Raw genomic sequence first — 16,218 nt, forward strand, 5'->3', positions numbered from 1 at the left:
AAGGCATGCTACTCTGCAATGAAAACCTGCAAATCCACACTGCAACCTGGGTGAGTCTCACAGATAATGCTGAGCAAAAGCAGCAAGGCACAAAAGAATACATACTGTGTGACTCCACTTCTGTGAATCTTAAGAGCAGACAAAACTGATTTTGAAGTCAAAGACAGAATCATATTTAACTTGGTTGGAGGATATTAATAGTGACAAGAAAGGGTCTGAGGGGATATTCTGGGGGACTTGTAAGGCTGTATCTTGGTCCATGGATCCATGATTATGGAAGTGAGTTCACTTTGTGAATATTCATTGATCTTCTGGATAGTGATTATTTGTGCACTTTCTGTATATATGTCATACTTAAACTGAAAGTTGACACAGTGAGGGAAAGAGGAAAGAAAGGCAGATATAAACTCTACAGAAGTGTATCATCAAGGATGTGGGCACAAATTTTCCAGACTTGTACAGGACTTACACTGTCCAGTGCTGCAGGCTCTTAAAGATGAGGGGTCTGAGGTCCAGAAGAGCTCCAGCTGGTTCCAAGTTACATAACCAGCTAGTGGTGAATGACATCATGGGCCCATCCTCTCCCTATATCAACCCAGTGATCAGAGCTCTTGTGCCTATTAAAGTCCCCATTCATTTGGGCTCAACACTGACCACACAGTCATTAGGGCAGCTTAATCAAGGCATGGAAGGTATAGGGAAATACATCTTGAACAGATTGGGAAAGGCATAGGAATTGGATGTACCAGGGTAACAGAGATGTTTTCCTTTTCCTATGGGTCTTTTTCAATCCGTTACCTGCTGTCTGCTCATCCACACTTCTGTAACCATTGACATTGCTTTTTGTTGAAAGTCTGTCACTTACTCTTTGCAAAGACTAGGGAGAAAAAGTTTTGACTTGTGAGCTGAGTTGTGTCTTCTGTCTTGACTTTCTCCTCTAATCTTTGGGAGAACATCTGACTACTTTGTTCTTTAAGAACTTTTCTGAGCCTCTTATGTCCTAGAATTACTATGAAAAAAAAATTAAGTTTTAGCTGATTTATATGTTTAAAAAAGTGCTTCTCTAAGAGCTTAAATTTTGTTTAATAGGTTATTGAGATGACCTTGGAGATTAAAACTGAAATCTTCTCAATTCCTTAAGTATGTTAATTTGTGAATGTGCACCAGTATGTGCTTCATGTGTTCACATGTGTGTTGTGTGTATACATAAGCATAGATATGTACTTAGGGTATATTTGCATATGTATACATGGATGTCTGCTTGTGTATGTATGCATGGGTGTGTACCTGACAGTCTGTTTGCATGGATGTGCATTTGTGTGTGTGCATGAGTGTGTGTGTGTGTATGTGTGTGTTTTCATGTGCTTGTGAATTTCTTTTTATGGGTATATGATTGCATGGGTGTGCATGGCTGGGTATGATTGTATATTTTTGCATGGGTGTGTGTTTGCATAGATGCATGTACTTGCATGGGTGTTTGTATACATTGGGGTGTATTTGTGTATGCACATGCCCGACTGTATGCACACGCACATTTCTCTATTAATATGTTGTCATTTGCAGGGTGCATGTCATTCTCTTGAGATTCATGGCTCTCTGCTTTCGATTATACCCAGACTAGTCCAAAACCCCTCTGAACTAATCCTAATCAATTTGGAAGCCACCACACTCAGGCATGAGGCTGTCAAATGTGAGTGTTTGCAGATGTCAGAGCATGGAAAGCAAGAATCCAGGAGGACAGATCAAGGCTTAGTCACTGAAAAATACATGCCAGTGCATCCCAGCTCCAGAGTACCATCATAGCCCATAAGAAAAACTTGTCATGACAGCAAATCAATAACTTCTTGGAGACGATTCGTTTCTGAAATATCCCTGATTAATTATGCCAGTGCACGCTTGGCAATAGTACTTTGCTCCAGATTAACCTAATGCTTTTTGCATGAAGCAGGATTATAACTGGTTCTCATAAGTCAAATTTGACATTTCAAATCAGGCTTTAAAGGTTTGGGTTGTAGATTTTATAATGTCTCCATGTCAAACCTAATTGCTCTTATTGCTGCTAGTAGACGTTTGCCAATCAATCAAAATAACATTTATTTTATCATAAACAAGAGTAAATTAGAACCATTTGAAATCATTGTATTTGAAGACTCAGTGAAGAAACATTTTAGAACCTTCAAGTTTGCACTACACTGTGATAGAGAACTCTGATGGTGACATTATAAAAGTTTATGGATGTGTGTTACTATTTTCACTTCAAAAAATTAATGCCTCTACATATTTTGTGAATATGCAGCTTTAATTTGGCAATTTATTCCCATATGAATATGATTTGGGTCAAAATAGCTCCCTTCCCTTCTGTAATGGACAGTTATAATTTTTGTCTCTTAAAGATAAATATATTTTGAAATTTACTTATACATTGCATTCAGGAACTAATTTTTTAATTCCACTTCAATTACAGGGGCATTTTTTTTCCTAATAAAAGCTAATGGAAAATAAGATTCGCTTAAGGGAAAGTCAGACTAATATGTTCCTTCAACAAAAGCCAAGCATATTATGGTCAATTTGGTTTGTTTCTTCTCCCTGCAGTGCCTCAATGCATTAGGGTCACCTTTCGTCAGGCTAACTAGAGCCAGCATTATGAGGTGTCTTACTCCGCCTTTTGTATAGATACAGATAGATAGAAAACCTTTCAGTGCCATCACATAGGTATGTAGTGAGAACACAAGTAAAAATAAGGAATTTTTTTTTCAGGGACAGGGTTGACATCATGGAATCTCATTTGCCAGGTTATTTTGAGGTAACAGATTAACCCTGAACTCTCCCTGGATTTGCACCACAACATTTATTTCTCATTCACATAGTCTGATGTCATCCAGTTGATTCTCTGGGTAGCTCCCCTCCAGGTGGTGACTCAGGAATCCAGACCATTTCCATCTGTGGCTCCATGACAACACATGGCTCCAGGTCAGTATGGCAGAGAAGAAAGCAAACTGAGAGTAGTCTTTGAGTACCCTGGTCTACAAGTGTTCACATCTGTTCTGTTAACATTAGGCCCATTGGTCAGAACTAGACCCCTCAGTGGCCCTTCCTAACTGTAAAGATGCAGAGACAGGTGAGCGACGCTCTCTGATGGGCAGAAATGATTCTAAGTATATACCAGAGAGAAAACCCAGTGTCAAGGGATCCCACTCCGAGAGTAGAACAGGAACATAAGCTTGAAGACTTGAGGTTTCTTAGCAAAATAAGAACAGTTACCAGTGCAGAGTGATATAAGACTGATCTGGAAAAATAGGTTGAGTCTCATAGCAAAGGCCTTTGAACGCAATGCCAAGAAACGGATTGAAGGTAGTTGGAATGCTTTAAAGAAGGGAACCAGATGATTAGGATTGTGTTTTGAGAGCTGTTCCTTGACATTAGAGGGTGCTGATGTATCTGGATGAGTGAATTTTACAGAGAAAATAATTTCTGAGAAACAGGCGATTAGCATTAAAATCCTAGTTTCTTATTTTTTTTTTAAATTCCAGAATTCTCTTAACAATAAGTTTCATTTTCTATAATTTCTCCCCAAACTTGCCATTTTCTCCTGATGTTTAAGAAAATACTCCAACGCTTTCAAATGTTACTGACTGCAGGAACATCCAGTTCAGTGTCCCTTTCCCTTGCCTTCCACCTCTACTTTATCTGTCATTGAGGTTCCTTCCCTCCTGCTTCTCCTCACTCCATGGCCCAAAATGCTTGCAAAATACTTTTGAGTAATAGGCCATCGAAAAGAAGAAAAGTCGTACAAATCCCAGAGGGTGCTTCTCTGTGACAGTGACTTGCTGTTACTCTCACTCCTTCCTTTCTCCTTATGTGAGGTCCTCAGTGCCCAGGGGATTTGCCCTGCAACATGAGCATGAAGATTGGCTTCATACTGACTATAGAAGCCATTCAGCCCTTTGCCTCTGGAATCTTTCCAACCTGAATGGCAGGGGGATGAGAAAAGGTTCCTGGCTCCTTCTTTCAAGCTCCACCATGAGAGAGTTGCCCTGATAGGCTCATGTTCTCCCCATGCTCCATAGGCAACGTGGCATCAAGGTTCGAAGGGTGGTCTCAGAAGCTGAACTGCCCAGGTCTGAGCCCAAATCCACCACCTTCCCATCAGATAAACCTGAGCAATTTTCTTACTTATTCTTTACTTCATTTTCTCTAAAATGGAATTGATGATGATGATGATGATGATAATGATAATGATAAAAATAACAACAAAATATACCTCAAATTATTATTGTTAAAATTGAATGAGTTTTAATCCATATAAAGTGCTACAGTTGCTAGCATGCAGAAAAGAGATCACGCAGAATAACTTCAATCATATTTGCATGTATTGAATGAGCCACTTTTACTATACATGCAACCCTAGTGAATTGGCTCTTTTCAAAGGTGAAAGACTTCAAATTTGTATTAGGCTAATTGAAATACATTTCCAAGAAGAGTAGTTCATTAGGGGCAAGAATCTTTGTTCTGGAATAGATTTTAAGATAACTGGGAATGTGAGTGACATCATAGTATAAGTCCAGTTAGTAAAATATTTATTGAATGAATGTACAAAAGAGCTTGGGAAGCAATGTGTCTCAGTTGGAGCAGAGTTTCTGAAGTCACGGAGATTTGATGTCAAATGCTGACTGAACCAATTAGGAGTTCTATACTACTTTTGCCAGTCAAACCCTTGTTTTGCTATTTCCTTGTACATAAAATAAAGGTACAAATAACTACTGCATAAAGATTGTCATGAGAATTAAATATGATAATAGTTGAAATGTCTAGCATGAACTTAGCACAGTAGCTAAGTAAATGGTAGCTCTTCTTATTTATTCTACATTTATGTGCATCAATAACTAATGGAGGAAGCATTGTAAACACAGACTGATGAAGAGTCACATTCCCGTGTGTGCCTGTCAAATATTCCCAAAGATACAGACTAGTTTTTTGTACTTTTCCCCATACATTGTTTTCAGTATTGTGGTGTTTATTAAAGGAGAAAAAAGGAAAAAAGAGGGAAAAATTGTAGGTAATCAGGCTGAGAAAGGTATATAAGGTAAAAGACTGGAGAGGAGGCCTGAACAAAGTTGTGGGGCACATGGAGCCCTGTCGTTGCTGAAAGACCTGCAGGACAGAAGATCAGACAGGGGAGCCCATGGCAGGTAGATCCGCCTCTCCCTGCTCGTCCTCCACCCCACCTGACCTTTCCACTATTTATATACGAACGTGTTTCTCTTACCTTGTACACCTTAACAACATGGCAGGAGCAGTTTGGCAAAGTGCACACCACAACCCTTGGTGATTTGCCTTCTGGTCACCTCACCTAGCCAGTCTTCATCCTCATACTCTCATGGGCCATGTCTCCATGGTGGACCATCACTCACTTTGACTTCTTCTTGTCCTGGTAGATGAATTCCTTTGTAATCCCCAGTCACAGGTAAAAACCCAGCTCAAATGTCTCCTGTTGTGTGCAGTCTTTCCCTGACCCACCCAAGCAGAGCAGATCCCTCAGGCCCTTGCATGTCAGCCATCTGGCTATAGCCCATCATGTTGTCTGATTTTCTGAAGAAGGCAGTAATTAGAGAGACAGTCTATAAGAAGGACAAATGCTAATTGTCAAATGTCATGGGAGAAGTAAACAAAATAGGTCCCTCAAAAATCACTGTTACATTTTATGGTACAACATGGGCCATTTCTGGCATCCCATTCACAAAAAGAATTCCTTATTTGGAAGGAATATTACACCACAATTGGAACCTCCCAATAATGCCACGTCCCCTTGGCACCTCATGGCTGCCATCATTAGGAAGATTTTGCAAGAGGTATTTACTGCCCTCCAGTCATACTAAAAATGCTTTTTAAATGCAAAATAATAGTCCAGTGAACCATGTCCCTGTCCTAGTGTAATTGTTTCTGTGATGCATAGTTTGCCCTTAATTGCAAAGATATGTTTGTCTTTGTTTATAATATGTGACATTATTTGATTTATTTGGCCTAATTATAAAACCATATCCTAATAGTTGTTGGGGCTAAAGTTAGAGCTGAATGAATCCCAAATTTAGTACTTAGGCCAAAAAGAGATTGGGAAGTACCTGAGACCACACAGACTCACAATGCATGTTGGTTCCATCTGAACCTGAGCTTTTGACCCTGGGTCACAGTTTTTCTAACCTCATTTTGAACATGAGGCTGCTCATGTGTAAAAAGCAATTCAATCCCACTTGGCAGCTGTCAGGAACAGACACCCAAAACCGCACCAAAAAGGCATAATCAAAAATGTTCTGGAACTTTCTAGAGAGATTCTACATCATATTTACAGCCATGACCAAACAAAAACTAACACCTCAGCTTTTAGGAGAGGGAGTCCCATGAGGAGGTTCCATTCTGGAAACTGCTGCAGAAAAGGACACTATAGTGTTTGAGATTGGCAGCTCTCTGTCACTCTAAACATTAAAACATCTGTACTAGGGAGGAAGTGGCTGATTTGAACTGATAGTGGAATTAATAACAACAGCTTCAGGATAAAACATTTGTTCATATTTTCAGAGGTAAAACTTTAGGTTCGCAGCTGAGCCTGTATCGTTTTTATTTCCAAGATGCCTAGATGTCATCTCTGTCTCTCTGTAAGAGGAAGATGCCTCACCAACAGATTCTAAATTATTGGTCCCAAGGGAAGATCCACCCTAATTTTGCACAGGCCCACACCCTATATAGTGTTTTCCTGTACTCATAAAGCATTGGACTTTTGGGAGAGCCCAGAACTTTGCCCAAGATTGGAATCAGCCAGTGTTTTGTGATATCACTGTTTTCTGATGTCACCCCTTCTATCACTTTAAATATTACTTTGCTAATGCAATGGGCCTTATTTTAAAAACTGGGAAATTCCTTCTTATTTTATGTACAAATACAGATTTCCCATTTTTAATAGGATGAAAAAAAAAACAAGCATCCAAGTTACAACCTGGACTGTATGACTTTTTGCATCCTAGGGAGGCTTTTCATATTATTTCCGTTTGTGGTGGACCTCATGGAGACTCTTTCTCACCCCATCTTCTCTGGGAGGCCCTGTCATGTCTCCAGCATGCCTGAAACCTGGGTGCCCATAAGACTACAGGTACATACTGACACACATGCACATAGACGCAGGTGCCATGCATACCTACACAGCTGTCCTTATATTTTTGATCATTAGTTGTCTTAGGGATATCAGAAAACCTAGATGTCCTGACAACTGTGAAAGCAAAAGCAAGCTTGCTTGGTGATCTGATGCACCCTTTACCATAAGCACACTCTCAGAGGCTGCATGTGTCCTGCTGATGCAGAAAAGTGGACCCCAGGTTGCCAGCTCTGTTACCCAACTAGGCTGGTCACACCTCATATGCAAAACCAGGCTTTGCCTCCAAGGAAGAAATTATTTTCATATGGTACAGGAATACCATCCTCCTATTGAAAAACAAGAAGTTTTAGAGAGAAAGAGAAAGACAGTCTGGGGTCTTACAGCCCTTCCAAGTGTACCTCCCATGACCTAAGGGCCTGTCACTAGGCTCCACCTCTTAAAGGTCCACCTGTACTCCCAGGATCAAGCCTCCCAACACAGGATGCCCTGGGAACAAGCCACACCAAAAACCACAGCAACAGTCTATATAAAGAACAACCCAATACAAGTCTTGGGAGCCCCCACTGTTTACCCCACTGTTTATTTCCTCTGTTTATCCAAAGTGAGCCTACACCTACCTGAGAATACTCAGGTTTTAAATAGTATTGGGGCTAGAGGAAACAGGTGCTTCTTGATTATGTCTCCAGTCCTCTGTAGCTGTCATCACACCACTAGAGGGTTCTGACTTTATAGTAGCCCACTTTGTCATTTATGATTATTCAGATAATCACAGGAAGTAAGGGTGAGTAAAATTAATTTTATTAGAGTGAAGAACTTTTTGTTCCTTGGGGGGCCAACCAAAAAATAGTTCTGGTCTGTGGGAAACAATATACGTGATCTTCAATCATGCACAGGCTTATGATTCTAAGATTATTCAACTCTGTTATATTTGAAAAATACAACGCTAAGGCAAAAAAAAATGGGATTTGGAGGCAGATTCAAAACAGATCTGTCTTGAGTCCTCCCTCTGGATCTAGTAGCTGAGTGATCTTAGGCAAAATAATTAACCTCTATGAGCTTTTTTTTTCTCATCTACAGAATGAAGTTAATAATACTCACTTAGGAGAATGTTCAGAACATTAAGTTATCTCAACAAATATTCCTCAAGTTCCTTCTAAGCACCAACAAGGTCTTTTCTAAGTACTGCAAATGCCACAGTGAATAAAACATAAGATTTCCATTCTTGTGCAGCTGGTGGTCTTAAAAGGGAACAGACCCTTTCTATCCTGGTCCTTAAGTCTCTGAAGCAGCGTTGCCTAGAAATGGATTCAAACTGGATTTCTTGTACCCAGAGTTCTAAAATAACTATCCCTCTTGCTACCACAGATGTGGAGTTATAGCTTAGCTGCTAAAAGTTACTTAAAATTCAAAATGATCGTCTATAAAGTTTTACCATCTTTTTAGTTCATGAAACTTTAGACTAGGGCAACACTTGCAATAAATCTTTGGTATTATGTTGACTTTTGCTAGTAGATGCTATTTACAAGTAAATATGATTTACATTATAAATGTTCAGAGGAGAAGATAAACATTCTTTAGTACATGAAAATTCTGAATGATAAGAATGGTCTAGAAAAACTTTCCTCCTTAGTGGTTATGTCACTGATGGAACAAGTTGTTCCTTTTTAGTGTTTCAAGGGTAAAGTGATCTACAAAGACCTTCCTTTTTTAAAGTAGATTTTTCTGCCTGGCATCAGTAAAGTGCATCCTAACCCTGTGCTGATTGTCAGCAAGTAGACTAGATAAAATAATAGTCACTGGGTAACGAAGGATATTTAGGTTGATCGTTTGAACTAAAATAAATTTGTAGAAAAATGGGTTCATTTCTACTCATTTTGGATGACAGAGGCAGAACTAAGAAATACCTTAATATGAATGAGCTCAAACTAATATCATTCTCATTTATAACCACATGGGTTATCAGAGTCAACATTATCTTCAATGTAAAGGTTCGAAGAATTTTTTTCTATGTAAGGTTTGATAAGAAATGACCTTATTGCTAGCTGTATTTTTAATTTTACACAGTGAAAGTATTGTTGCTATCTCAAACTGTTGGTAAAATTCCAGACCAGTGTCATCTGAGGTAACTCGATTACAATAAAAATACAAGAGAATGGTTCTTTAAAATGCATTTATATTTTCTGTATTAGCACATATGTGCATTTTGCATGCTTCCCTACAGAGCTAATTATACTGTTTCAAAACAATAATAATAGTAAAGAAGATAAAAGATGAAGAAACATAAAGCTATCCAACTGTGGGATCACTCTCCTGACATCCTTGGAATGCCACTCTAATTACTAATGAAATGGCACTTAGAACAGTTATCTAGAGGAGACTGTTGAGGCTAAAAAATTAAAAATCCATCATTTTAATATTTCTTTCAAAAACACTTTTTTTCTATTTTTTCTATGGACATTAACAATAAGTTGCTCCAGAGATGCTTACCTTGATATCCCCAGCATGTCTTTGACCTGCCAACACCTACCTGCCACCTGGCTTCATTTTTGCTGAAATACTTGTTATAATATGAGTTTGAAAATCAGGACATTAAATTGTCTACTTTTCTTTGCATATGAAAACAACACAGCATGAGCAGGACAAAGATTCTTCCATGGCTGTTCAGGAGTTACTAAATAAAATTCAACCCTGCCAACAGATCGATTTTCAGTCATTTCTGCCATCTTTGCACTTTTAAGAAACTCTAGAGTTGACAAGTAAGGATATATCCTGACACACTTTTATCTAAGAAGCTCTTTTAATCTTATGTCTAGTTACCATATTTCAGTACCAAAGAATATTTTGGACCTCAGAGGGATTGAAGAACTTGAATTTCCTTCTTACCCTTTAGGTAGATACATTTCATCTCCATTCTGGTCCCTTGTACTTAGTATATAGAGTAACCACTGGATCAGAAAGACCAAGGGAATGTTCCACTTAACTTCTTGGGATTCTGCCTTCAAACATCATATTTAAATCCATGTACTGCTGGTACATACTAGCAAAGCTTTTTGGGAAGCAAATTTGATGTTGTTTCCTAATCTGATGCTGATACACACATAATTTGGCAGTAGGTGTCAGTAGCTTTAAAATTTTCAGATACTTTAACTCCAAGGAAATACTTAAACATTCAGACCTTCAAAGAGTTCTCTTTTAAAAAGTTGATAATGACATTTCTAATAAATGAAAAATTGAAAACCCTTTACTGTCTGATGCCCAAGGACAGGAATTGGTTAAATAAATTTTAGTACATCCACATAATAGAGTTGTAAGCAGTTATGGTCAGGGCTGGTGGTCTAGAAGAATTTCTAAAATGGAATAACAAAAATTCTCATGCTACAATAGTGTGATAAAAATCTAAAACTAAATTGCATGCACAGTATGATCTTAAAGATATATAAATAATATGACCAAGGAGGAAAAAAACAACAACCCATCCCCCCTAAATGTTAGCTATGGTTATTTTTGTTCCATTTCTTTTTGCTCTACATCTTTCTATGGCATCAAAATTTCCTATCATGGACATCAAATAAAACAAAATTTCAAAAGTTAAGATACAGAAGAAAAACAGAGCAGTTGCTGTGGGACATGTTGTCATGTCTTTCCTCCTCTCTGGCATGTTATATACTTTCTACTCTGGCCCCTTCTTGGGAATTTACACTGTTCAATTTCCTACTGGAGAAAAAATACAACTGTAGAAAGGCAATGATAAGAATCTGTGTCACCTAGTCTCTGTTCTTTTCCAGCACACGACGGTTTTGCCCTTTATATTAATCGAGATGAGGACATCGCACCATCAGTATCCCAGCAGAAGCAGTGGACTCACAGCCATATGCACCTTCTCTGTGGGCTATATATTATGGTAAGGACCGTGCCTGCTGGGCCTTCATATTGTATGAGATTTTGCACAGCTAAATTTGGGCACATATTGCATTATGGATATAATCACTAACAGATTCACACTGTGTGCCTCATTTGGTCCAAGACCTGGGCTTTGTCTCGTTTCCCCAGATGCTTATATTTTTAGAAAGTATATGCCAAACCTCACACAGCAGGAATTTGTTGAACAATCCCATGTAAGCAGTGGTTCTTCCAAGGCTACATTTTTCAACTCTTTTTCAAACTAAATGTTTTTCTTGGACACCAATTTTATAGCTTAAGGGCTTTTTAGCTTGGGATTTTTTGTTGTCGCTTTTGTTGGGGGTGGGGTGGAGAAATTGCAACAAACATGAAATAAGGACAGAAGAAATGACCTCTTAGAACAGCAACTTTAATAGGAAGCGAGTGAAAATGTCCATTTTTCTGAATGTGTTTAAAACTTGTTCCAGAGTTAGCTATTACATATAGAGTGTGTTTAATTGTTTGGGGGTTGAATGTTGGGGTACATCAGCCACAAGAAATCTCCATATGGTCTATTGGACACAGTGAAGTCCCAAGAGTAAGGTGACAAATTTATCTGATAAGAGTTTTTGCCTGGCAAGTTTACTTCACATTAATTTAAGTTTTTATCATGTTTTAATACTTCAAAATTTATTTATCTTACCGTAGAGGAGTACTAATTTCTCTTTATAATTCCACATCTGCTTTGATATATTAACACACACATACTCCTCTTGACTGAGCTGTCCCTCCCACCAGCATTTCTGTCTCTTGAGACACTTTTGTCCTGAGTTCTGGGTCACCATCCCCTCCTCTAAGCCTGAAGGACTGGATAATGTTCTTCCAAACACCCCACAACTGTACTTCATCCCGCCAAGAGCCCAGAGCTCTTTGGGAGGCCCAGTCTCCATGGAGCATTTTGCTTCATCCAGCCTAGAAATATAAAATAAAGTACAGCCAGTCAAGGACTTCACATACTATGCATAAACAATCACATAATGCCCCGGATCTGATCAGAAAGAGAAATTGCTACTAGGAAGTCACACTATATGGCTGGATCCAAGGGGTATCCAGATAGTGGACCCCAAAATAAACATGCAGAGAAGTTCTTTCCATCTGATACTCCATCAACTAGTAAGGAGCCATTTGCAAGCACTGGGAAAGAGTCCTAATTACTTTCCGGAGTTGGTTTCCTGTTATTGTTGTTGATTGTTTGTTTTGTTTTTCTGCATGCAATACCTTAAGTATTGACTTGATCTGATAGAAAAAGTCCAAAAGATCACAGATGAAATGTGATTAACATTACGTATTGGAAATGAACTTCCCTGCTTTTTACATATGAACTTGATATTCAATGGCTGTTCCCTTTCAGAAGAATCGAGTAGGGAAGCTACAGTCACTGCAAGGATGCTACTAAAGCTCAACATACCTGAAATTGCCTTTAACATTAGCTTAAAAGTCAACCTCTCATACCCACACCTCCACCTATGGGACAGGCAGGTTTTGCTCTCTAGAAACCGTGGTATATGTCTGAGGGTTCATTTTTATCCTATTCGGTTTTCTTGTAAAGCCCCAGAGGTTTTAGGAACTGTGTTCTTTTTGATGGCCTTTCTTCGACTGTGTATACAATCAGTCCATGTTCCAAAGAGGCATGGGGGAAATACCACACAGTCTTCATTATAGACCCCCAAGATCCCTCATTACAGTGAAGCATGACTCATGCTCTTGTGCCAAGTGAGGCTTGCCAGCTCCATGTACTCCCAAGCAAACCAGTACTTGTTTGGTCCGTGTGTTTGCATTAACCAGAGAATTCCCTCAGATTTGTTCTGAGAAAGATTTCAAAGTAGGCATTTTCCTTTGGTGTTCTGCCCCAGGCACTCATAGCCATGCCAAGAGCTGAACAATGCCTCTCACGTCATGTCACATTATATAAACCCAGAGATTTAATTGTTATCAAAAAGGCACTGGCTTTTGCTCCCTTCTAGACTATCTCAGAACTCACATACCAGTAACACAACAGCGGAAGTTTCCGGATATGAAATCTTTGGATAGCATTCCAGTGTTGGAACTGGACATTCTGGAACCCCATGCCAAGATGAAGAAAAAATAAAGCAGTCTTCTTATCATGTGCTAATTATAAAATAAGTAGATCTCCTTTATAGTACTGAGTAGGGTTGAGCTGACTGTGTACCTCGGGGCTGCGGGCCAGCACATCCCCTTCTTCCCTCAGATACTAACTGGCTTTCAGTTTCCTCCCCATTGAAAGCTATTCCTTTCTTAGGTTTGGAGGAGGAGAGCCTGGACTTTCCCTCAGTGATGCACCCCTGAGCTCCCACACTCAGTGGCTGCATTTCCCAACTTCGTCCCAGTCCTCCCCAAGCTTAACACCCAAAGTCCATCCCAGGTCCTCTCGTGACCATGTCTGCCTACCCACCAGGCTGCTTTCTCCATCTACCCAAATGTTTCAGACATAAACAACCTTCTTTTCACTTTATGGAGAGCTCTTAACTCTTTTCCTGAATCCTTATCCTCCAACATCATTTCCCAGATACTTCTCTGCACCCTATTGGTAAGGTTTCTCCTAATAAATGAGAGGATCCTATTGTCTCATGCTGCATACAACACAGAGGTCCCCTTGGTTATTCATATGACAGTGATTATCAAGGTTCGTAGTAGGTACCGTTCTTCTGAAGTGGACACCATGCCAAGTGCTTTTCAAATATCACAGTATCGTCCCCCCAGGAGACCCGTGGGATGGGCATATCTTGCCCATTTCACAAAAAAAAAAAAAGGAGCTAAAACTCAGAAAGTTTGTTTGACTCAATTAGGACAAGCCACTGGGCTTTTCCAGAACTATAGGTGTGTGGCTCAGAATCCATATTATTAGCTATACCCTTGCCTGCCTGTTCCTGTAGGAAGAGTAACTCTATGGATGAAAGTATTATATGGAGTTTTGGTTTTGTTGTATTTTAAAGAAACAAACCAGAAACAGCCAAGTCTAGGAGTTAAGCCTATTTCCTGGGTTGGAATTCTGATCCCTCCACTTCACCTTTCTAGGCTCATCCAGATGTAAAATAGGGAGAAAGATAGTTTATCCCTCACAGAACAGTTGTAAGGAGTCGATGACTGAATGTACAACCTAGAAAACAATGCCTAGCTCATAGTAAAAAGTTCCTATATTTGCTACTATCAGTTCTGAGAAACTCCCCAACAAACGGTAATTCTAGCACCTAATGTTTTCTTTTCAAAGGTTTGAGAATATTAGTTATGATGCCATAAGTTTTTTCTCCCTTTACTTATTTCACTCACTCACTCTTCACTTTCTCTATAGGACTTGAAAATATCATTTTTTATTGTCTTAGGGCCCTAATGGTTTTAGATAAATTCCATATTCCAAACACCATTATCCCAAATGTGTTCATAATTTTCCAACACAGGAAATGGAGCAAAAGCAGAATGAAAAAAGACCTTTACTTTGTGACGCAATCCTAAATTGTCTCATGATTTTATTTGCCACCAAGCTTGATTATCTTTGGGTCATGCGATCGTGGATAATTTTTTTTTCTTATTGAAACTTCTGCATTTTCTCAAGTTTCCACTGGAAACATCATTATTTCTATTTACACATATTACCTTTAAACACAAAAAATTTAAAAAAAAAAACAAAAATAACAGTGTACTCAGATTTTTTAAAAGAATTTTATTCATGAACGAGTAAAATTTCGACTAAGAAAACGAAATTTTAGACCACATTTAAGTCCTCCCGTTTAATTGGATGCTTCTTCACCAGTTACACATATCTGGCCCACGGGTAATTGTTCTTTGACCAGAGGATGACACTTTTCTCTGTTCAGCTTGAACCTTTCACTCCACCACAACTGCCCACCTGTTGGCTTTTATGTCTGTACTAGTGCTTCAAGGTTTTCCTGATTTTTCTGGGCCCCGGATGAATGAGTAACTTCTAAGGACTTCACATTCTGAATAGAGATGCCTTTCTTGGGGTTGTAAGAGACAACCAAAGGACTCTGTTCCCTTGCCCATCCCCAGAGCCACCCACACTCTTCATCATGGCCATCTCCCCCATCCTCCAGCTCCAGCTTGACTGTGAAAGCGAAAGAGGGTCTTTGCAGACTTGAATTTGGGGTCTGAGGGAGCCATTAGGGGATGGAAAAATGCAGCACGTAAAGGAAGTGCTCCCCATGCTCACCAAAGCCAAGTGTGAGAGGCTCCAAGAGAATCTCTGGTAAATACTGGGGCTGAGGCAGGAATCCACTCAAGAAACAGACTTTTCATTTCTCTTATGCCTCATACCTGTGCAAGGAAAGTGGCATGTGGAGAGAGGGACTGCTGTAGAGCCGCCCCTGATCTCATGGTTGTATGTTTCAAAGATGAATGAGTTTCTTATGGGTATGACTTGACACAGAGGAAGGTTTTCCATCGAGCTGTCTTGATAGGCCCCCAAGAAGTCCAGCCCCCTGAGCAAGAGTTATCCAGCAACTCAGTTATCCACAACTCTGTGTTGTGCTCCCATGGGCAGAATCTGAGCTGTGTTTTATGTGTCGAGGGAGCCAGCCATATTCCCCACATCAGGAAACTCTGCAGTGGAGAAGCCCTTCAGAGACTCCTACAAATCTCACACCTGAGTCCCAAGCAAAAGTGGGCATTTAGACTGCAGCTTCACTACACTGATCAGCAAGATGTTGGGATTAGCCAGAGAAACAGAGGCAGCCACTTACAGAAAAACAGGCAGTGGAGTCTGAAGGTATTTATCCTCCTCTCATTTCTCCTCTCAGACCTCCAGGCAGGGGATGAGGCATCTCAGAACCAGGCCATGCCCTCCCCTCAAGGCTCTGGAGTGGTGGTAGAATGAAGAAGCAAAGTCCCCACCTACGAGCCTCATGTGTTTGAGGAAAGCAGAGGGCCAGATGTTGGATCAGAGGGAGAAGGGAGAGTGCACAGAGACTCCTGGGGTTCGGGAGGGCCACCGAGGGTCTTGTGGGTCATTGTAAGGACTTTGTACTTAATTCAGAGTGAAATCTAGAGTCATTTGAAAGCTGGAACAGAGCATTTACATGACCCAAGAGGTTTTTAAAGGATCCCTTGGGCTACTTTGTTACGAGTGGATTGGGGCAAGGGATTGTTTTAGTCAGCTCTTT

At 39.8% G+C, this 16,218-nt stretch overlaps 1 protein-coding gene across 3 annotated transcripts in view; it reads left to right on the forward strand.

Annotated features, from left to right (window-relative positions):
• Aig1 (androgen induced 1) overlaps nt 1-16,218 on the forward strand; it is a 242,959-nt gene that overhangs the window by 180,206 nt on the left and 46,535 nt on the right. For 2 of the 3 annotated variants that reach the window (XM_046450571.2, XM_046450579.1), the window contains exon 4: nt 10,930-11,045. The exons of the other annotated variant lie outside the window; for it this stretch is intronic. In XM_046450571.2, coding sequence (XP_046306527.1) covers nt 10,930-11,045 — 116 coding nt within the window. The remainder of the gene's footprint in view (nt 1-10,929; nt 11,046-16,218) is intronic. 3 annotated transcript variants of the gene reach the window in all.

Source organism: Marmota monax, unplaced genomic scaffold, assembly GCF_021218885.2.
Source record: "Marmota monax isolate L192 unplaced genomic scaffold, Marmota_monax_Labrador192_F-V1.1 WCK01_AAM20220418_F8-fsc00030, whole genome shotgun sequence".
Lineage (NCBI taxonomy): Eukaryota > Metazoa > Chordata > Mammalia > Rodentia > Sciuridae > Marmota > Marmota monax.